Source organism: Vulpes lagopus, chromosome 10 (genome assembly GCF_018345385.1).
Source record: "Vulpes lagopus strain Blue_001 chromosome 10, ASM1834538v1, whole genome shotgun sequence".
NCBI classification, from domain to species: domain Eukaryota; kingdom Metazoa; phylum Chordata; class Mammalia; order Carnivora; family Canidae; genus Vulpes; species Vulpes lagopus.
This window is the reverse complement of record NC_054833.1, coordinates 2,421,942-2,445,067: the sequence shown is the minus strand read 5'-3', so window position 1 is coordinate 2,445,067 and position 23,126 is coordinate 2,421,942. Positions and strand designations below refer to the sequence as shown.

At 42.9% G+C, this 23,126-nt stretch overlaps 1 protein-coding gene across 1 annotated transcript in view; it reads left to right on the top strand.

Moving 5' to 3' along the window:
- The first annotated feature begins 698 nt into the window (after window positions 1–698).
- The window catches only part of SCGN (secretagogin, EF-hand calcium binding protein), a 36,040-nt gene continuing 13,612 nt past the window's right edge, over window positions 699–23,126 (top strand). The window contains exons 1-7 of the mRNA XM_041771985.1: window positions 699–866; window positions 1,692–1,762; window positions 6,345–6,437; window positions 9,806–9,895; window positions 13,017–13,073; window positions 13,490–13,567; window positions 22,395–22,450. Coding sequence (XP_041627919.1) covers window positions 785–866; window positions 1,692–1,762; window positions 6,345–6,437; window positions 9,806–9,895; window positions 13,017–13,073; window positions 13,490–13,567; window positions 22,395–22,450 — 527 coding nt within the window. The 5' untranslated portion in view covers window positions 699–784. The remainder of the gene's footprint in view (window positions 867–1,691; window positions 1,763–6,344; window positions 6,438–9,805; window positions 9,896–13,016; window positions 13,074–13,489; window positions 13,568–22,394; window positions 22,451–23,126) is intronic.

Below are 23,126 nucleotides of genomic sequence, written 5' to 3'. Positions count from 1 at the left end.
CCACCCAGCATGAAGCTGACAAAGCATGGCATGGTTTAGATTTCCCTCAACATTCCCATACCCTGCTTTAAACCATAGCTCCTTGCAGAATCCCTATTTAGTTGCAAGTCCTTATGGTGCATTATAGCATTAACAATATGCATGCCCTAAATATTCAGGGATCAATAATTGCTGTGGAAGGAATCCTTGCTTACTGGTAATCTCGTATCACTACCAGTATCATCCTTCTCCACCTACCTCCACCCTCCCCACACACTATATTTCTAAGTCATCAGATCCAAAGGGCCCTAACATGGACGACTCTTCCGACACTTTGTTTAATTTTGTTTAATTTCAAGAGCTCTCTCTAGAAAACCCCTTGGGGCACAAGTTTGGGTGTTCAGTCAAATGTAGGGAGTATTGTTTTCTCTGAGTTTGGCAAACAGGTTAAAGGACAAAGGCAGTTAGCCATGGAGGCCCCAGGACCCCCCTTGCTCCCCAGACTCCCACAGCGTAGAGGCAGATGAGAGCCGGGTGGGGTGCCCCCGGCGGAGCGGGGCGGGAACCTGCGCGCCTGCAGGGGCGGGGCGGGCTCTGCGGTCCGGGCTTAGGGACTGTAGCGACGCCAAGGCGCCACCCCTCGCCGCCTCGCCAGCCGCCCCCGCCCCCCCCCCCCCCCCCCCCAGACAGGTGTTCAAAGCAAACCAGAGAGCAAAGAAGCGGGCGAGGGAGTCAGGAAGGAGCCGCTATCCGAGTCCGCCTGCGTTCCTCGCTGGCGGGTGCCTACGCGTCCTCGGCTAGCACCATGGACAGCGCCCGAGACCGGCCTCAGGGGTGCTTGGACGCCGCCGGCTTCTGGCGGGTCTGGCAGCGCTTTGACGCGGATGGTAAGTGAACAAGCCACCGGCACATTCAGGTGTAGACGTGGCTCCAGCCCAGCCCCTCTGAAAGGACCTGGAGTGTCCCCTTCCCGTCCGTCCTTCCTCGCAGGGAAAGTTGTCTTCCAGCGTCGTCAATGCAGCATACCAGACCAAGCGGACGCGGGTATCCTGGAGTTACAGCCCTAGATGTCTGTGTAAATTCAAGGGGGGGGGGGGGGGGGGGGAGACTTGGTCCACTCTCAATGTGTGTGTGTGTGTGTGTGTGTGTAAAATGATATGCCATATATGACACAGATCATCACATGTATTTGAGGCTTGTGACCGGCAGGCAGCTATCTGAAGTCAGCTCTCCCTAAGTGTGCTCCTCAAAGAGAACCCACACCCACACCCAAAATACTACTTGAAAAGAAAATGGAACCACTTAAGGTGTGCTTTATCTTTAGTAATAATTCAACAACTGTGTTTTGACCCTGCAAACTATGATTCAAGAATTACATTTGTTAAATTTTTCCAAGCTTCCAAAGGCTTGGGTTGGATTCTCTTCTAAGATTCATGTCTGTCTGTGGATTAAAATCTATGTATTTAATAGCTTTTCTTTTCCAAATATTCAATATAAACCCAGCGTAGAGCATTTACTCTTGAATATGTGTTTACTATTCAAATCCATGTCTCTGAGAGTTAAATGCTAGCACTTAGTTATTGGAATAGTAAAGAATAGTATTCATGGAGATTTTATAGATTATGAGATTCAAAACAATTTAGATAAACAGTTAATGTCACATGGTATTCTATGTAAGTGACTATCACTTATGCATCTCTTGTTGCATTTAGAAAAAGGTTACATAGAAGAAAAGGAACTTGATGCTTTCTTTCACCACATGTTGATGACATTGGGCACTGATGTAAGTATTTGTGCTACTAAGCATTAATTGATCTGCCTTTAGCAAAATACAAGAAGCATGTAGGTCTTGTGTTGATTTGTACCTATTAATCCCATCTGACCTCTTTTCTTCCTTGCCTGTGTGTAATTTTTCTCCATCTCCTAGCAACATGGAGGAATTGAGGCAGGTTCTATAAAAGGTAGTATTAGACTTGCTGGTCACTGACTTTTAGTGTAACATCTGTCATCCACTCAAGAGATCCTACCTATAAGTTCAAACAGCTCTGTTTAGAATGTCTCCTTGGTTATGCCTCTGCTAATGGATTTAGACATGAAGATAAGGCAAGATCACTTTGTTCAGAAAAGTGGAAAAGATGTTAAGTGCTCTGAGGTTCTGAGCATTTAGTGCATTTGATACTCCTTTGATAGCAGACTACAAACAGACCATTTAAAAATCATTTTCTATTATTCATCTTATTAGAAGAGGTTATAGATTTCTTAGGAAATGACAAACCAGAAAATAATCGATATACCCTGAGCCCAGGTATAATACATGTAAACCAATCTATCCTATCCATGTCCCTCCCTGGTGGTAAATCTGGCCTTGAGAGATGGAGACTAATTTTTGAAGATCCCAAAGCAGAGGAATAACTCATACAAAGACACACCAGGCTAGGGATGGGAGAGCCCAGTAAAGTCTCCATCATGGGATGCATGGTAAGAGGAATAGCTCTGGAGGCAGTAAGTAGCATTTAAAATGAATCATGGAGGGCAACCCAGGTGGCTCAGCAGTTTAGCACTGCCTTCAGCCCGGGGTGTGATCCTGGAGACCCAGGATCGAGTCCCACGTCAGGCTCCTTGCATGGAGCCTGCTTCTCCCTCTGCCTGTGTCTCTCTCTCTCTCTGTGTCTCTCATGAATAGATAAATAAAATCTTTAAAAATAATAATAATAAAATAAAAAAATAAAATGAATCCTGGAGATCACTTATCCTTAGATACAGCCGTTTACACAGAAGAACAAAGTGCATTGCACTTTCATGTAGGAGCCCAACAAGGGAACAAGGCTCTCTATACACCAAGGCACACTTTGGGAGGGTGTTTCAGGGTTGGTGGGGGGGGGGCGATTAGTCAGCTCAGAACAGAAGAGTCTGCCATCTGCCTCTAACAGCTAGAGAGATCCCCATCTCTCTTTGTCTCTCTCTGTATATATAGATCTCTCCCTCTTTCTCTCTCTCTGCCTCTTCTATTCTTTTGATGTCTGTCTCATTTTTCTATTTCTTTTTCTCATTCTGATTCTTGGCCCCTATCTTCCATCAGCTCTTGACTTTCTGACCTCTCTGTCTCTCATCTCTCTCTCTCTGTCTTATATATCTTTCCATGTTTGGCTCTCCCATTTCCTTGTTTCTCCTTCTATGTGCAGCCCATCTCTCAAAGCTCTTTTATCCCTCTTCTCCCTGTCTTTTCTTTTCCTTTTTTCTTTTTTCATATCTGTCTCATCTTTTTTTGCCCCTCATTTCTTGTCTTTTATCAGTTTCTCTTTTCTCTTCTCCTTATTTCCCTTAACTTCCTCTATCTCTGTCTCTCAGTTTCTTTCTGTCTCTGCCTTGCTCCTACTTACTGCTATAAGCACAAGGGCTCATGGAATTCCAGAACCCATGAGTCAGATGCTGTTTTGTCAAGCATGGCAGGAGTATTGGAGAAAACAAATAGATGAAGGCAGAAACATTCAAAGTCTTGGGATAAACTGGATGGTCAAAAAATCCAAACTCCCAGAGACTTAGAACTTCACACTTTTTCAGAAGCTCCTTGCTTTAGTGGTTTGTAGGAAAGGAGAAAAATTGCTGTCACTGCTGAAGCTAGGAAGGTCTTATTTTCCATTGTGAGGTGGGGGTGAGGCTACTAAAGTGCAAGGGTCTGCTCTGAGTCAAGGACACAATGAGCCATCTTCTTCTGGGGATTTGGCTAATTTTAGAGTCATTAGTGATGGAGCAGAGGGGTACCTCTCTTGCAGCTGTGCAGTTCTTATCTTCCCTCCCTCAGAGCCAGCCTGGGGACTTAGCCTCTCACATAGGGGCAGGCGTAGATAAGTGAGTCACCTTGCAGGAAAGGAGACAAGTGAGTCACCAGTGTCCTGTGCACCTGTGTGTCCCATCCCCTAGGAATTTCAATACATTTGGTGTCTGCCTAGGATCTTGCATTTTTAAATCACCCTAAGCCAATTTGCGTCTCTTTCACCCTCTATCCCTCCAGGAACAGTGACTGCCTGTAAGAGGTAGGGGAGGGCGCTTCTATAAATTTTCTTCTCAGTGCTTAGCTGGGGAGAGAGCTTTCAAGGCCAGATAAGTTGTATAAGCCATTGTCCAAAAATGTCACCATCTGCCTTTATTCTGTTTCAAAATGCTGAGACATTATCCTGGGGAGTGTGGTTATAGGAACCTGTGCTGGGCCCTCCATGTTACCCAGACAACCATGATTAAGGAAACTATTCCTAATTCTGTTTTTTTTCCCCTGGCAAGAAAGGAGTAGGCCCTACGCATGTCCTTAATAAGGGAGCAGGACTTCCCAAGTGGAAGTCCTTCAAACTGAGTGACAGTCACCATTTGTAACATCTTTTAATTAGTGATACCCCAGTGAGTACAAAAGCAGTGCCGGGAGGCCTCCATGATAGGGCCTGGTGTTTAGGATTGGCAAGCAGTTCTTCAAAGGCCTGAATAGCTCTACTTTCCTCCCTGATTAGCAGGTCACTGAGACCTGGGAAGAATTTTAAGATTGCCAACAGTGAGGTGCTGCTAGTCAACCTTGGAGAGCAACCAACCTGTGTGTGATTCCCTGCTTCTTGAGTCCTCTGAGGGGACAGACTTAATGGAACCATTGGATGATCTTCCTGCTGTTCCTGTTATTCACCCCTTCCCTCAGCCCCTTGCCTTTTCTTTCAAGTGCTCAGAACTGGCCTCTGAACTAGGTCTGGATATAGTCAGTGCATAGCAGAGCATCACCTTCTTGGGCTGTGTATACATCCTTCTTGTACAGATTGTAGCACATCTTGGGCCTCCTTCAATGCTTCAGAGATGATGGGCCTAGAGTCTCAGAGAAGGTGGGCAGGGTAGTGCTGATGGGAAATTACAACTGAGGCATTCCCTAGGCTCTGTTCTTTAGGTCCAAGAGAGAGTCATGGCCTTTGGGGTTAGAGGACAAAAGTCAAGATTCTGTGGCTTCAAACTAAAGACAGCACATAGAATCTGGTTATAGATTCTTTGGCTTTACATTTATTTTGAAATTTAATTTTCCACCAACATAGCCTATGTTAGTAACTATCTTCCTTTGGGAAAGCCTACCCCACCATAACGCACCATTTATTCATTCCACAGATACTATATTTCAGAGACACAGAAATGATTGCTATCTCTTAATCTAGAAAACCAACCAGAAATTTATTTTTTTAAGATTTATTTATTCATTCATGATAGACAGAGAGAGAGAAAGAGAGAGAGAGAGAGAGAAGCAGAGACACAGGCCAAGGGAGAAGCAGGCTCCATGCAAGGAGCCCGACATGGGACTCGATCCCGGGACTCCAGGATCACGCCCTGGGCCAAAGGCAGGCACCAAACCACTGAGCCACCCAGGGATCCCCTCAACCAGAAATTTAAAGTGAAGATTCACCTTGTGGAGTGATCTCCATCATGTTTTTTTTTTTTTTTTTTTGTATGGTGCACGTACAGCAACCCATACACTCAAATCCAAATACACACACCCAAGGTGCCAAGACTAGAGACACTGATCTCTCCATATGTAGTCAAGTGTCTTCTAAGGAAGCTTGGTCGGCAAGGATACTGTGGGATCATATTAGGGATAGTATTAAGGAGACTGAATTTAGCATGGCTGATGGGGTCTGGAGTCTTGGGACCTGGCACTGTTGGAGAGTGCTTCTGCCTCATAACTCTTTCATCAGAATTCATTCTCCACTGTTGATTATTTATGTCATATTTCTTTGTATTAACCCTGCAATCCACTGATGAAAAACATGTTAGTATGTAGAAAAGCTTGTACATAGAAGTGAGACACGGCGTGTTTGGTAATTCAACAAAGACTCTATTACTTTTTTCCCCTTCTTGTTATTTTTTTCCTCAGTGGGTCCAAGGAGAAGATTAAGGGAATGAGTGATGGCAAACTGATGGCCTAGAAGAGCCAGGCTTTTCACTTAGAAATAGCACAAAATCTCTGAGTTCTTGGGAAGAGAACTTGGAGTCTTGCAAATGAGATTAATGGAGGTGTTGTTTGTACACAAGCTAATGGTATTGGGTTCCATCAGTCTGAGGCCCCTTAGACTAGTCTTTCAGCTTCTCTTCCTTCATTCATGTTTTAGGCACTCACTAGCTATGGATCTTACCTGGTCAGGATTCTGATCAGTAGTGGTTTGCTCAAGAAATCTCCACCACTGTTCTCCCTTGTTCAACATGGTAGGCTTCCTTTAAATGTCTAAGTAACCTGCTTTCTGGGTTAGATTAACATAATTATCAAGGCTCTATGGGCTGAATATTTGATATCCTGACTACATTTTTGGAATTCCACTGGCTTTATTGTGGTTCTGCCTGGCCTATTGTAGGATGCAGCCTTGGAAGAAAATGTCCAGAGGATGAAACAGCAATTCACGGCTCCCCAGGATGTCTCTAGAGATGGTCGTGTACAGATGAAAGAGGTACCTTTCCTGATGTCCCTTTCCTGACCAACCCTATTTGGGCTGTCATTTCTCTCCAAAGATAATGCAAATCTTAATCTGATTGGGAAGTTAGAACTCTCTGCCATGCTTCTGGCCTACACAGCATTTAGTAATCACCTCTCCTTTTCCATCTGCTTAGCAACTCATATCATTTTCTTTAGGTCAAGCAATATTTATAGTTATTTTATAACTGAGGAATTCATATACTGGAGGCTTTGCAGTTACTTGATCCAATATTTGTCTCTTTGCTGTGTGCTGTTCAAATCCAACCGGGGTAAAAGGAAAAACTGAATGACAATAAATGAGTTGAAACCTCTGAATCAGCTCCCAGCAGAGGCTGGAGAGATCTAGCCCTGGAGATCATTTGAAACAAAACAGACAGCAACCATCCTCACTTCAGCTCACCCCACATGTACAGAGTCTAAAAGAGCAAGGAAGACCATTGAGCATGCAGTGCCACAAGCCCTCTATCTCTAACCTCCCTCACCGTTTTTCCTTTCAGCCCCAAAGTGTTTCTAGTTTAGAAAGGACTTCCACACATATTATGATATTGGATCCCCAACACTGTAAGAGGGGACAGACACGGAATGTCATCCTTATTTCACATGCACTGCATGACCAGTAAAAGGCTCTGGCTTAACTGCAACCCTACTTTTAGATAGGACTCCATGGGTTCATGCTATCTAGTTATGCATTTCTACATAAAAATGAGCTCATTTTAAAAACTATTTATTTTATAGTCAAAATCACCCACTAGATATATTACCTGAAACTTGAAGAGCTAGTCTCTCCATGCTGCCATACTTGGATAGACAATATTATTGATGAAAATAGTACCATTTTCTTCAGAAAGTTATGATAAGAGGGCAAGATAATGTCTCCTTATAAAAGTAGACATGTTCGCCAGCAAGCAGCCTTTTCAGAAAACTAAGATGTATGAGTGTGGTTGTCTCCAAAATTTTCACTCCACGACAAAAAATATATATGTATGAGTGTGGTTGTCTCCAAAATTTTCACTCCACGGCAAAAATTATATATGTAACCAACAACCATAGTAGAATTGACATAAAGCTATCTGCATCTCCATTAAAGGAAAAGTAAGTGCAAGCCTCAAGCTAGAAATGCCAAAGTATTCATGACTGCATGTTCACTACTGCATTCTCCAGCCCTCGAACAGAGTGGAACAGTTAATGGTGCCCAGTAAACATATGTTGACTTAGTAAAGAATAAAGTGAAACATGGTAAATGCCTGAAAATGATGGTGTTATCTTACTGACAACAGACAGACTGTCTTGAAGCACTTGGAAACCTGGCAACAACTTTGACACCCATGCAGTCCTACAAGTGAGCATAATGGAAGTGGTGTTTGTACACAAGCTGTTGATATTGGGTTACATTAGTCCCAGGTCCCTTAAACCTCTAGAGTCTGTGAGCTTTAAGAGTAGCGGGGTCTCCTCTACCTTCTCCTGTTATACCATTGACTATCTCTCTCCAATCACAGGTCGTTGAGACAAAAATCCTCAGCCCACCTGGACGCATTTTAGATATTCTAGCACAATTAAGATGTGGCAGGAATTGCAACTGAGAGCCAAAGCCAAGCTTGGGGCTTATTTGGGCATTTGATTTGTCCGGAGTTCCTCTGTCCAAAGCTGAAGACAGACTGGGTTCTAAAGGCTGAGGACCAGTGAATCATGTCTTAATTTGGTCTCTTGCCCTGTGCTACCCCATGTGAAAAACCACTTCATTTGGAAGAGCAGTTGCCAATTCCATCTGACCTTAGAGCCCAGATGGGTACAACTGGGGGCGGGCAGGAAGGGGCAGGGGAAGCGCCAAGTCCATGCCATGAACGTAAGACCTTGGCCAAGTTACTTCTCCCTGAGCCTCTGGTTCAGGCTCTTCATCAACATGGTGTTAGCATTTACTGAAGGTTTCATTTGTACCAGGAATTTTGCTCAACAGTTCAGAAGTAGTGCCTCATTTTACTTTTAGCCTTCACATAGGCACCAGGATATAAATATTATTATCCTCATTTTACAAGTGAGAAAACTGAAGCACAGAGAGATCAATTAAACTTTGCCAGATCAAATAATACATGAGCAATGGAGAAGGAGTCTGGGTCCACTCTGAAGACTATCATGGACACACACTGCACTGTCCTGCTCCATGAGTAAAAGGGGGTATTTATATCTACCAGTAGGAATGGTATGAGAATTTAATGAGATCATTAATGAAAAGCACATTTCCAGTGCCTGCCACAGTAGCTACTCGATATATGATATTCAAAATATGATTGCAATCATCCATACGATTATGTCCTTGAGCAGACCCATATCCAACTAGAGGAGTGAACAGGAGTGTGGGTTCATCATGCCTACATGCCACCAACAGCATCTGCCTGGACTCACTGTGGCAGTGCACAAGATGCTGAGAGTGCCCAGGGACAGAAGGAATGACCACTGTTTATGGGGGACAGCTCAAGACAGTAACACTGCAGTACATAGGATAGGATGAGCCCAGCCCAATATGCCTATGGTACTGAGGTGAGAATTATAATCATGCAGGGGAAGCAAATGTCACCTTTACTCATGGGAGAAGTGACGTAAATCAGTAGAACTGGTGCTCAAATAGAAGGTGGAATGATTGAATTGATCACTCATGGGCCAACTATTGTAGCATCATAGAGACACTGATAATGAAAAAGAAGAAAATAGCCAAAACTCAAGACACAGACAGCAATCACTCCTGTCTGTCCGTGTGGCAGTGAAGTGAATATACGTATAGCATCTCACCAGCACAACATAAAACTTAAAAGTACGGCCGTAGTCCTGGTGCCACCACTTACTAGCCACATAACTAAGGCAAGTTCCAGGTTCCTTAACTAATAAATAATAATGATGATGTGTTGTGTACTCTATAGGTTATGGTTAAGATGAAGTGAGGAAGCATACATAAGAATTTAGAACAATTCGTGGCACATTAAAGAATTATTTGCTATTTTAATTTTCTATTATATTACAGAGTTAAATTATATAAATACAGGAGAGTCTAAAAATACTGCCTGGAACATATTAAGCACTGGCAAATTTATTATGAAAATTAGGATTATGGTTTTTAGATCTTAAACTTGTGGAAGGCAGATACCCACTATATTTCATACCTACTATGGATGCAATGCTGTTTGAAAGAATCAATGAATTGAAAATGATGGCCAAGGGCACAGAACTGTAATCTGAGCTCTTGGTGCTGAGGAATCCAAACCTTCCTGGCCTATAATATGTCCCACTGCGTCTTTAACCCAGGGAGCACTGGCCAGTGTCACTGACTGCTACTTCTCTCTGTTTCTTTAGCTTGCCAACACGTTCTTGTCTGAGGATGAAAATTTCCTTCTGTTCTTTCGTCAGGAAACCCCCTTGGACAGCAGCGTGGAGTTCATGCAGGTTAAGTGTTTGTGTATTTATGGAGAATGGGGGCTGAGAAGAGGCCAGGATCTCAGCAGCCACCAACTGTGGTGGCCACCACTCCTGCCCAGTCCCCAAACCCACAGAGGAGAAGACCAAGCAAAGAAGCCCTTGGTGATGGGCCAGAACGTGGGCTCCAAGCCCCACTTTGTTCTGTGGGCTGCCCTAGGCTGCTTCCGAGCTGACAAAGTCTTTCAGCCTGGACTAGAGGAGGCCTAGACAACAAGTAGGCAGGCCAACATAGAGGAATATGATGGGGGTCAGCTGGGGAGCCCAGAGAGCAGATGCCCCATCCAAAGCAGAGAACCCAGGGAAGCTTCAGCGAGTTGCTGTCTGGACATCTAGACTCTATGTGAAACTACTTGTTTTTATATCTTGGCAGCTAAATCTAGTTTGGAAGGTGTAATACCATGAAAATGTAACTCACTAGGGTGCTGAACCAGCCAGAAGGCCTGTTTGCCATCACTGTGCTTGAGAAAAAGCTGAAGGCAGAAGCAGTGGCTCCTCAGCATCTCTTTCAGCCTCTATGTGTTATTATCTGTTGGCCAAAGAGGACCAAGAAAGTCAGAGCATCCAGACAAGTTCTCGTATCTGGAGCCCTGCTCCTGAAACAGTTACCAAGTCCCCATTTAGGAGATAATAGCTTAGTACCCTTTTGCATGACTGTATTTACTTCCGGCCAAGTGGAAGTCATAAAATTGAGCAAGCATACGCATTCATGGAAGGGATTTGAGTAGACAAAAAGAGTATGCTAGTGGCCAATAAATGTAAATTTAAAACAACTAATTTTTCACCAAAGTGGTAAGGATTTCAAGAGATCAACAAAATATGTGGTGCCAGCAAGAAAGCACAGAGATTGATCTGTTGATCTTTTGGTAGGCATGCACACTGCAACAATTTTTTGGTGATCAATTTTGCAAAAATGTAATCAGGATCCTTTAAAATGTCATTATCCAAAGTTAAAAATATCTTTACCCTCTGACTTAATAATTCTACTGCTCCAGGCATCTATCTTAAGGGTATAATCAGAAATGTTTATATTTACAGGAAATGTGTTATAATGTTAAGAAGCAAAGTTGTGTGTGCATTATGATCTTAACATTGTTTAAAAAATGGTTCACCCTAACACCTACATAAATTAGACCACAGGTAAATACACATCAGATAAATACTTATTGCTTTCAAGTAGTAAGATTTCAGTTGATTTTCATATTCTTTGTACTTTTATATTTTCTAATTGTGTGCAGAATCATAATTATTTATAAAATATTTTAAGTAATATTTCAAAATCATTTTAATGGTGCTTAAAAATATTCTCAGAAAAATCTTTTTAAACTTATTTATTCCTGAGAGACACACGGAAAGAGGCAGAGACATAGGAAGAGGGAGAAGCAGATCTCCCTGTGGGGGAACCCTATATGGGACTCAATGCTGGAACTCTGGGATCACGACCTGAGTTGGAGGCAGACGCTCAACCACTGAGCCACCCAGGCGTCCCTGTTCTCAGAAAATTTTAAATGAAAAGAATAAACAGATTGCCCTAGTGTATAGAAAATATAACCTCCAAGTTAGGAGGAATTGGAAAAAGGAAAGGGCACTGTGGAGCTTTCCTATCTTTTTGTTTTTCTTTTAATTTTATTTCATTTGCCCCATCCCTTCTATTTTGTCAGTTTCTTCTAATCCTACCCCAGGTATATCTCTTTCCATCATATTTCTATGATTACACATGGTAAGACTAACTCTGTTTTGTTTGCTTGGAAATCTTTGTATTTTGCTTCCATTCTTTAAGGATAGACATGCACATTATTCACATAAAAATCTTTGGAAAAAAAAAATCTTTGGGCTTCCAATGGCTGGCTCAGTTGTAGCAAAATTATAAGATAATGTAGATGGAACCATTTTGGAGAAGAGCAGGAGACAAAAAAACATGGAAAATGGTTTTGAAATTCTCATTCTTAATTTTGGTATACTCACATCATAAAAGTTCAAATATAATTTATACTTAACTAATTGATTTTATAAGTCTAGCTGAACTCAGGGACTATAAGGCATAAGGTTTCTCAACCTTCTCACAGCCCATTAGTACCCTCACTATCCCTGCAGGGTGCTCAGGCAGGGTTGGCTGACCCAGGTCTAGAATTAAGGTCCCTGTAGTTGGTGACTCAGCTAACCCATTCTACATCTACAGAAAATCTGTCAAAGAAAACAACTTAGTGCTACTTTTTCTTTCTTTTCTTTTTAAAAAAGTAGTTTCTATACCTAGCATGGAGCCCCAAGCCGGGCTTGAACTTACAATCCCGAGATAACACCTGAGCTGAGGCCAAGAGTCAAATGCATAACCAAATAAGCAACCCAGGTGCCCTTACTTTTTCCTTTTGTACAGGAGTCTGAGAACTTGCCAAAATATTAGGGCTTATACATGCAATAATCCAAAAAACACTCATTAAAGAAAGCAGTTCAGTGTCTGCATAAAAATGTTCGGTTGGGCAGCCTGGGTGGCTCAGCAGTTTAGCGCCACTGGGATCAAGTCCCACGTTGGGCTCCCTGCATGGAGCCTGCTTCTCCCTCTGCCTGTGTCTCTGCCTTTCTCTTTCTCTCTCTCATGAATAAATAAAATCTTTAAAAATAAATAAATAAAAATAAAAATGTTCAGTTTTGTCTTCCAGTTAGTAACGGTATCTTCAGCCATATGAATGCTGCTCCTAAACCAGTGGAAGGGTTGTCTTGTCACTAGGAATTACCCAAGATGTTTTATTCCCTTTACCCAGAGCCAAGGCCACACAAGGAAGATTCCTTAGGGCCTTTTGGCAGCAGTTTATTTTAGAGGGGTTCACCCTTTCATTAAGGTTATTGCTATTCGGGGCTTTAGTTTTATGCAGGTGCCTTAATTTGACTCCTCCCACCTTTGCATGGGCTCTAGGATTTGTCTCCTGTCTACCTCGTGTACAATCTTGGAATAAAGCTGCAGGCTGCATTCTCAAGAGTCAGCAGATAACCTAGGAGAGACTTCAGTGTCAGTCCTACATTACCTCTTCGGGTTTGTGCTTGTTTACATGGTTAATGGATTAATAAATGGATGCATGGTTTTCATATATTTCAGATTTGGCGCAAATATGATTCTGACAGCAGTGGCTTTATATCAGCGGCTGAGTTGCTTGTAAGTGTTGCTGGAAACTCTTACTGGGTGCAGGGGACTTATTCATCACTGGGGAACCTGATGTACATGGATCATGAATTTAATTTCTGTAGGCCCAAGAAACATGGATTTGAATTTGTTACTTTAAAAAATGTATGTGTATTTAAAATGTTTAGAAAGTACAGGTAATGTTGCTCTCTCTAGGAAAGACACATAATTGACAGTTTTTGACACTTTTTCCATGCCTGGAGGTATTCTCTGGGTTCTATGAACTCTCTTTAAATAGTGACAGCCCTCCATTCTTGGATTTATTACTTGCTAAAAGGATTTTATATTCTCCTTTTAAAAAATGAACACAATCCTTAGATAAGGCCTCTTGAGGTCTTTGTGGTTTATTTGCTCCCATATAAGATGTGGCTCTTCTCTTGATGTCACAGAATTTCCTTCGAGACCTCTTCCTCCACCACAAAAAGGGCATTTCTGAGGCTAAGCTAGAAGAATATACTGGCATCATGGTAAGTAACTGAGCAAAGTGACCTCCATGAGGGCAGCTACCTTGCTGCCTCCCCAGGGTCCAGAAACAGTGGTACAGAACATCTGTAGATAAAATGAATCCAAGAGAAACTCAACTCTCAAAATATTGGCTAAAATTGAGCTGCTTTAGCTCCTCTCTGAGGATGAGACTGCATGTGTTTGAGAGGAAAAGCTGTTCACCTGTCCTTGGGGAGACCTGGGAAGTCCAGGTGACATTAGGTTACCAGGCAGCAAGCCAATGACCTCAATGCTACTTGAAGTCACACGGAAAATGGTAAACCATGGACAGTCAGAAACCTAAACAATCAGGACCAAGCACATGGGAGCCATTTTTACCACAGTGGACAGTTCTTTTCATTTAGTGTGTTGATTTAGAGCAATTGAGAGTCAGATAGACAGGAGATGTGTGTCCTCCCTCTGCCACTTCTTAGCTGTGACCTTGGGAGATTGTCAAAGCCTCTCAATTTTACTTACTTCATTCATAAAATGGGAGATTAATAGGACCTAATTACCATGAGGGCAAAGAGAGCTGATGCATATGAAGCACTTGGTAGGTGTCTGGGACATAATATGAATTAACTTTTATTGTGGCACTTGCTGTGTTCCTTGTCATTATTTTGCTTGCCCCTCATGGCATCCATGTCCTGAATGACCCTGAGATTATTTTGGTGTCACAGGTCCCTGGAAAATGGTGGCGTGGGAGAAGTTGCCTCTGGCAACTTCAATCTCACCTTCTGTTTCAGCTTGTAACATGATGCATCTTTCCTGGTACCCATCAAACCTGTCAACAACCTGGCTTCCCTGCCTTTCATCTCCGAGCACCTTCCTATCCCCACACATTTGCTCCATTCCAATCAGATTCCATAGTTTTCTCAATTAGGAAGCAAGGAAATTGCCAGTGAAGGCTTAATTACTTGTAAGATTGTTATCTATATTACCTGAAGAGTTCTTACTTAGATTCATGTTACTGAGCTTCCTGGTGCACGGTAAGGAACACATACCACTGAGAAGAGGTGGTGTATTCCCATAAAATGTGTGCCATTAGATTGATCTATTGAGGCCTTTAGGTGATGTTTCCAAACATGGTATTATTTCTGATGACTTCTCTGCAGGGTTGGCTTTGTTCATGCTATTCCATGCTATATCTGCTATATATCTGATCTTGGAGGCTTCGAAAGGGTGAGTGACTGAGTCACCACCAAGTTGAATTCTTAAATGCACTGCAAAGATCAGGTAACTGGGAGAAGTTGAATTACCTGGTCAAAAGCCCCAGTTAAACTGGAAGGTGAGCCTCAGTCTTCAGCCCTGAGCCCCTCTTGCCTCTCCCTCCGGCACTCTATCCAAATGCTGCCCCCAGTTGTGGACACCCACCCTGAGAAGGAGGAAGGTGCCCTTGACCGTGAGGACTTGTAAAATGGTCTGGACAAAAGTGAAGCTCATGCCCAGAACAGAATCAAACCCCAGGTCAGGATCTCAATCAAGGATATAATTTGGCTTCTTACTCTGGATCTGTTTTAATAACATGCGACATGGTGTTTGAAATCTTGAGTAAATATGTACTCGGCACAGAAGAGTGAAATGGGAAGTCCCTGTGGTTGGGAAGCAGGAAGCAGTTTCCCAGCCACAGGGAGATCACTAGGTTTCTTCCTACTTGATTCCCAGTGAAATCTGTCAGCAGAATAAGAACTGTGATGAGAGTGATGTCACTGTAACTGCCTGGGCCAAAGAATGACAAGCAGACTGTTTCCAGCTGAGCACTTTTCCAGTGATTGATTTAACACCGTGTCAGCATTGGCTGTTGTTACCTTGGTTTTATTAACTTAAAAAACATGCACCAACAATGAAATACCCTCATTTCAAATCTCCAACATGCTCCTAGTATTCCTTTGTTTGCCTTTGATTCGGAGGGGCTTTCCTCGGGCTCCAACTATAATGCTAAACTGCCTCTTTCCCGCTTCTAAATGTGGTTCAACTACTTTGTCCCCACTTTTCTTCTCCTGGTTCTTGCTTTTCCTTCAGGATTCACTTAGACATTATCTTGGGCTAGAAAACTTTCTGTCACCTTCTTCTGTAGTGGACACAGGTGCCTCTCCTCTGTGTGCCCAGACTACCTTGTGCATGTTGCTATCTTCCTATCACAGCCATCCGTTTGACCCATCCCACAAATATGCACCCACTAGCTGCTCTGTCCCTGGTACTCATCTAGTCCTGGGGATCCAGCAGTGAGCAAAACAGACAAAGGGGAAACTGAGAATAAACAAAATGAATAATAAATTATATTACATGACAGAGGGTAATGAGTGTTATGGAAAAAATGAACACATAGAACAAGGCTGAAGGATAGCCATACCAGCAAGGTAGCAAGGATGAAGGACTAGAGAGGTGTGATTTTTCACCCTTTGAGAGGGTGAGACTCAAGGAAGAACCACAGGTGCAGCAGGCACAGAGCCCCTGGGGTAGCAGTATGCCTGTAATCTTCAAGGACAGGAAGACACCCATGTGGCTGGGGCAGAGTCAGTGAGACTTAACAGAGGTCAGACCATATAGGGCTTCTTAGCCATTGTGAGAACTCTGGACTGAGCTTGAGGGAGATAGAGAGCCACCAGAGGGTTGGAAGCAGAAGATGCCATGACTTGGCTGCTGTGCTGAGAAGAGCTGGGAAACAAGTCAAGGAGGGAGTCAGGAAGGCCGGTTAAGAGGCTACTGTTGCCATCCAGGTGAAACAGGGTGGCAGCATGGAGTGAAGTGGGTTAGCAGATATGAGTTCTCATATCTGAGATTGGGAAGGGGGAATCATCATTAGAATTCCTGATGAGTGACTACAGTCAAGGACAACAGACATGACTTGTTTGTGGGTCTTGTTCTTTACTAACTGATGACTCTTCCAGGGCAAGGGAAGCATCTAATTTCTGCTTTCACAGCCCTCCAATGGGGCCAGACACACAGTAGGCTATTTAATGCAAATAGTCAAAATTGAATTTGCAGGTTGCCTAACAGCCAGCTAAAATAGGAAACCATGATGACAAAAGCAAAGTTTGCACTTGGGACCCTCCTGCTTCCCTTACCTGTGTTCCTTAACACACGTCCACCTCTAGGACAGAGCCAGAAGGAGTGCTTGGAAGTGCTGAGCTTGATCCTTTATGGCACTCACTGGGGTCCTTCATTCTGTAGACAGTCATCCAGTCATCCAGTCTGGGTCTCCTCCTCCTATTAGGTGTGAGCTGTGCTGAGGCCAGGGGCAGACACAGGGCAGCTGGAGCCCCTTGCTGATTACCAGAGAGAGGTAGGAGGGGAAGAAACCAGGTACCAGGAGTGGGGGGAGGAGGCAGAGTAGAGCAAACATAAAAAGACAATCTGAGAAGGACAGGACTGCCACAAGTCCCTGTGGATTCAGAATTCACATTACTGTGTTCTTTTAGTTGAATGTGAAATGTTTTTTCTGAGCTGAAGAGTAGATTCTCAAGGTGACTCACAGCATGTCCTCCAAAACCCTCACTCTCTTCATGCTTTTTTTCTTCCAGGTCAGAATATGATCTAGCAAACTAGTTCACCCAAAGATGGGAGTTCATTCATTCAACAAATATTTAGGGAGAACTTACTGAGGAAGACATGGTCCCTGAGTGTATGGAGTCTTCCAGTTAGGGAAAATTTGGTAGAGGAGGGAAAAAAAATTTGCTCTGGTCGCTCCAATCCATTCCAAATGTACACGTCATTGCCCTAAACCAAAGACCAACAAGTTGAGTTCAATTTTGCCTTGGGTTCCTAAAAAACAGCAATCTCATCTTGAGATCCAGTTTTCCTAACTTTTAAAAAACAAGGCAGATTATAAGGAGGCCACAATTCTAGAGCTTCAGAAAAGGAAGGACAAGAGAAGGTAGGTAGTAGATGGACAGAGTTCAAGTTGCATTGTTTTAAGATGCCTTCTCCACTGAGCAAATGTGGTGTCTTATTATCACTGCAAAATAGTGAGCTTCTATTCCAGTACTGAGTACTTTACTTGTAATAATTGTGCAAAGCACTTTTCAAACATTTCATTTGGTTCTCTCAGCACCCTCATAAAGATAATTATTTTTTAGTTCTTATTTTACAGATGAAAAAAAATGGAGAATTATAGACTTTAACAGGTCAAATATAAGAAGGATGGAGTGGAAATGCATACCCAAATCTACCTCCAAAGCCTATCTTTTCCACCATAATATCATGTCTGAAAGTTTAAATACTAAGTTATTAAAAAGAAAACTTTCAAAAGAGGAAGAGTAAAGCTCTGTTGAGAGAACAAGAAGAGGTGACAATTCCTTTGAAGGAAGTGAAGAGCAAGGTGAGGACAAAACCATGTTGGGAGATTAGGATTCTCTTAATATTTTTAAAGATAATACAGGAGCACTCAAGCCACACCAGAATTTATTAGCTAGGAAAATGTATTTTTCTCCTCATGAATCATCTTAAGAACTGACATCTTTTTAAACACAAAGTAGGAAACAAATTAATGGAAGACAACAGGGAACCAGAAAGGGTTCTACAAAAGTGCTCTGGGGAGAGAGAGCACTGATAAGCTGGGGGAGGGGCTGGGGAAGGAGAGAGAACTATGCCTGCATCGAGTCCCCAGGGTCACTTCATTCAAACAACCCATTATAAGGGACAGGAAGGGGCTTGAAGGACATGGGTGTTGCTCACAAAGCCAATCCTTGGCTGGAAGGATTCTGCACGTCATGCATCAGCCCAGCAACCCTGCTTGCCCAGGGCGCTCTCTTCGGCCTTTAAGTTTCAATCTTTAAAAACCCCTGGGTGGCAGCTCTTCTAGTGGGATGCCCTGGGCCAAAGAAGATCTGACAACGTGCAATGTTGGATGGCTCTGAGCTCAGATCTGGAAGCTTAGAATTAATCCTGTGAAGTAGCTTAGGGAGACCAGAGTGGTCTCACCCAACTTTTGAGTTATCTGGGTTGAGAACCGCCCATGGACCAAGACTGTCCTGTTATTCTGTGTCTGTTTCATTGCCCAAACGTGGCTCTTTGCTTCCACATGCTGTGAGTAAGCATTGATTTTCATTCCAACCTGTCCCATGAAGACAGGCTCATGATCAAACTCCACATGGCCCCTCACTGGTTCTTGCCCTGAGGTGATAGGCAAGTGTTGAGGATTCAAGTATGAGCATTTCCATCCTAAGACCTAGTCTAATCAGAAGACAGATGACTTCAATGAGATTATAGCCAATCTATCTTAATTGTCTTCCTTAAATTTAGAGGCAGCTTATATTTTTCCAATGAGTATATTTGGGAACTGAACTTATTTTTTTAAGACTCTTTACATTACCCTAGGGACCTGTGTGTGAACTAACAGACAAATTCAAAATTCTCAAAAGATATTTTAAAACTTTAGTCTAACTATACACCAAGTGTGAAATCACTTATTTTTTTAAGACTCTTTACATTACCCTAGGGACCTGTGTGTGAACTAACAGACAAATTCAAAATTCTCAAAAGATATTTTAAAACTTTAGTCTAACTACACACCAAGTGTGAAATCACCTTACTGCTGCTTTAATGGATTTTTTTGAGCAATGGATACAGTCATAGCAGCACCACATTACAGATTTGGTTCTAAGGTTTAGCATCAAATGCTTTACTTAAGAAATGTAGGGTAGCCCAGGTGGCTTAGCAGTTTAGCGACACCTTTGGCCCAGGGTGTGATCCTGGAGACCCAGGATCGAGTCCCATGTCAGGCTCCCTGCGTGGAGCCTGCTTCTCCCTCTGCTTGTGTCTCTGCCTCTCTCTCTCTCTCTGTGTGTGTCTCTCATGAATCAATAAATAAAATCTTAAAAAAAAAAGAAATGTAAACTTGCTAAATGAATTCAAATGAACCCAAATAAGGATTGGCACAATTGAAAGGGATCTGCAGCATTAACAATGAATGAGGTCACAGCAGAGCATCCAATCATAAGAGAAAAGTCAAGGTCTGCAGACCTCACCTTCTTCTAACTCTTAATTAATGTTCTGGACAAGGAAGGAAACAGCCTATTAACAAAATCCAATTATGACATCTAATTGAGAGATGCTGCCTGTACCTGGCAGGGGGAAAGATTAGCAGTCTGAATAGAATATTATCAGATAATATTGAGCTTTTAAAAATGTAAGCTAATGCATGTAGGAGCTCTTAAGTTCATGTACCTAATTAGAGCATGGAACTTGAACTATTGTAAATCAGCAAATTAAAATCCGAGACCATAGCAAACAGACGTATGAGGTTAAGCTTGTCCCATCCTCTACTTTGGTCCTGGCTTCCCAGCTGCTTCCTTCCCATTGGTGGAGGCACTCAGCATTCTGATCCAGGCTGACATGAAGCATGCTCTTCCCTCTGTGCCCACTATCACTCTGCCGGTGACCTTAACCAGCCTCATGACTGGCTCTGCCAGCTAATGGGGTTGACCCTCAATTCACAGTTCTGACTCAGATCACTTCTCTGAACTTAAGTGAAACATCTAGCCAATTTTCTGATGGGTAGAAGCATGATTTACCACCTTGGTGTTCAGTTCTTCCTCAAGCCAATTTTGAGCAAAGGGAATTTTCCCCTTTGAGTAATTCACGTAGCAATGCAGATGGGCCCACATCTTTTGAGATGTTACTACTTGCTTAAAGCTCAAGATAATCTAGCTCTGTATTAAAAATAGAACCTTTTATAATGGTGGTGTCATGAGAAATAACTCATGACTGTTTCCAGCAAAGTGTACTGCTCTCAGATTTTTACTGGATATAGAATTTACATTTAAGGGACATGATTGGATGTATAATATGTCCAAATGTATAAAAATATAACTTGCATTTTAATATAATCTGTAATACACATTTTTGTATCTAAAGTTTTGGGGAAATGGGCTTTTAAATCCATTTCAAATATCAAAAAGAAACTGGATTTAAGAAGTGAGGAAGGATGGATGGATACATTTTTTAGTACCAAAATCTGCTACATATACTCAGATTTTCTCATTCCATCTTTTCCTCTGAACAATATCTTCCTACAAATATGTTTAGAGATAATCTGCTGCACTGAAATGTGAAAATTCACTCACACTAAGACTCAAATATGCCATGAAATGCCTTTCTTCCACTTTGCCTAAACTAATCTGGCTTCCTGATTTTAATTTTTAATCTTATTTAAAACCTCCTCCGATAATAATTTAAATAGTCTCTTTGATTAATGCCAAGTCTTTCCACAAAAGGAGGAGCTTGGCCTCTTAGATATCTTAATCATCTTTGTCCAACCCAGACTCTTCTGCAAAAATGGTATCGAGGATGGGTGCCTGGGTGGCTCAGTCAGTTAAGCGTCTGCCTTCAGCTCAGGTTATGATACCAGGGTTCTGGGATCAAGTCCTACATTGGGCTCTTTGCTCAATGGGGAGTCTGCTTCTTTCTTTCCCTGTGCCCCCCCCCCATCCTGCTCATGCTCTCTCTCTCTCAAATAAATAAAATCTTATTTAAAAAAATGGCATCAAGGAGAGAAAAGTGGCTTTTGGCCCTAATGGTGAAAGTGGTGGAGCTAAGGTCTCTGGGCACAAAGCTCTGACCCCCCTTAGGCTGATGCCTCTTGGCCACTCAGTTGTTACCTTGCTGGTATTCACAGTTGAAGTCTGTGATGAACTCATAACCCATGCTCTTAGCTTTGGCTAGCTCATTGGGAAGTCTAGGCTAATCCAGCAGCCATCCTTTACCTCTTGCTGGATGCAAGCCACTAATTCTCTGCCACATCTACAGCAGAGTCCACATGTTCTTGGCACATGACAGACTAGTAAATTGAGAGGCAAGATACTGGGGAAAGGAAAGCAATTTTATTCAGAAAGTCAGCAAACCAAGGAGATGGCAGACTGTTGTCTCCAAGAGCATCTTCCCTTAGCATGAAATATGAGCTTCTTTTATGTGAGGAAGAGGAAGAAGAGTAGGATGTTGGAGTTAAGAGGTAACTGATATCTATAGATGTCCAGGAGGCCACAGTGGTCCAAAGAAGGTGCTGAAACTTTTCTATCTTTGGTTATTTGATCTTTGCTTATAGGAACCTGGCCATGGCATCCCTGTAAATCTTAAACATAGAGTTGTTATTTCTGTATGTGCTTCCTTCTCTCCTTGAGTGAAGTAGGTTTTGGGGAAAGAATGGTTTTTGCAAATCTAAGTTGTAACATGCCTATGTGCAGGGCTACACAGAGGTTTGTCAGCCATAGGTCACAGCAGAAGGGAAACAGAGGCAACATGGAGTCAGACATGCTAAGTGTCTCCCTATGACACAACCTCTTTCCAGCCTGCAGCTCAGGGGTCCACCTCCACCCTATATTCCTGCATCATCTCATCCCATCACAGCCAGCTCTATGCAAAGTCCAATGGCTCTCAATCCATCTTCCGAATCCTTGGATGCTCAGAGTGTCTCAGGGAGGCTAAGCCACAGCAACTCCCTCCACTCAATGTTGTCCTTCTTCAGCTAGTGCTCTCCTCCCTCCAGAATCCCCTTTCCAGCAGAGTTAGGTCACACATCTGTCCACCTGACTCTCCGGTCTCTGCCTGTCCCTCTCATCCTTCCTACAATCCTTGAAGCCTAGAGAGGCACACTTTCCCCTAAATCACATTCTTCTCAAGGACTTTTGCCTTCAATGGAAAAATGATATTTCTTCTGTGCTCTGTAGGGAGTACTCTGTGATATCAGACAGCTTCAGCCAGTTTAGACACCTATGGAATCAGAAGAGCAAAATAGCAAAGTACTTCGGTAATTTTCAAAGTGGATTCCTGTTACAAGTAGTTCTTACAATCATTTCCCCTTCTGCATTCCAGATGAAGATTTTTGACAAAAATAAGGATGGCCGGTTGGATCTTAATGACTTGGCAAGGTGAGTAGCATGGGAATGGTGGCATGACTCAGACACATTGTCCTAGGGGTTCCACAAACAGTACACTCTTCTCATTGAAAGCAGATGTCAATCTTGCCTGAAACCCTGAAGAACAGACTCAGCTTGCCAAATAAACAGCAGTTGTTTGGAATCTTCTGGGATGATAGATTCCTTTGTAAAGATAATAACCCCCTCCCCACCCCCTACAGTGCACAATACGGAGTTTTCATAACATTTTATAGGTGGGTCATGGGCCAGCCCCTGCCTTGAAAGGCCAGACATTCCTGGTCTCACATAAGTACCCCATGAAAAAATAAGTCTGGAATCCCATTCACTGGCTCTGGGAATGCTGAGCAGTTAGTTGAGGACAGAAGACGACTGAACCAGATGCCAGCCATGCTGTCTGGTTTTCCGTGTTGGTGGAGCCTCCATGGGCCCTCAGCACCTAAGGGTCAGAGTGGAGGAGGATAGAGGTAACAGCAGAAGTGGCCCAGTACCTGTGCTGTCTTTAAGTCCAGTGTTGTGACACAATGGGCATGTCATCATGTCTTCTCAAGGCTAGCTGACCCCAAAACAACGTGTGGTTGTCCACAAAATGGAAAAAAAATCATTTGATCCAGAATACATGGATCTAATCTGGGGGGCGGGGAGCAGTTGTGATACTAGGTGCCTCAGG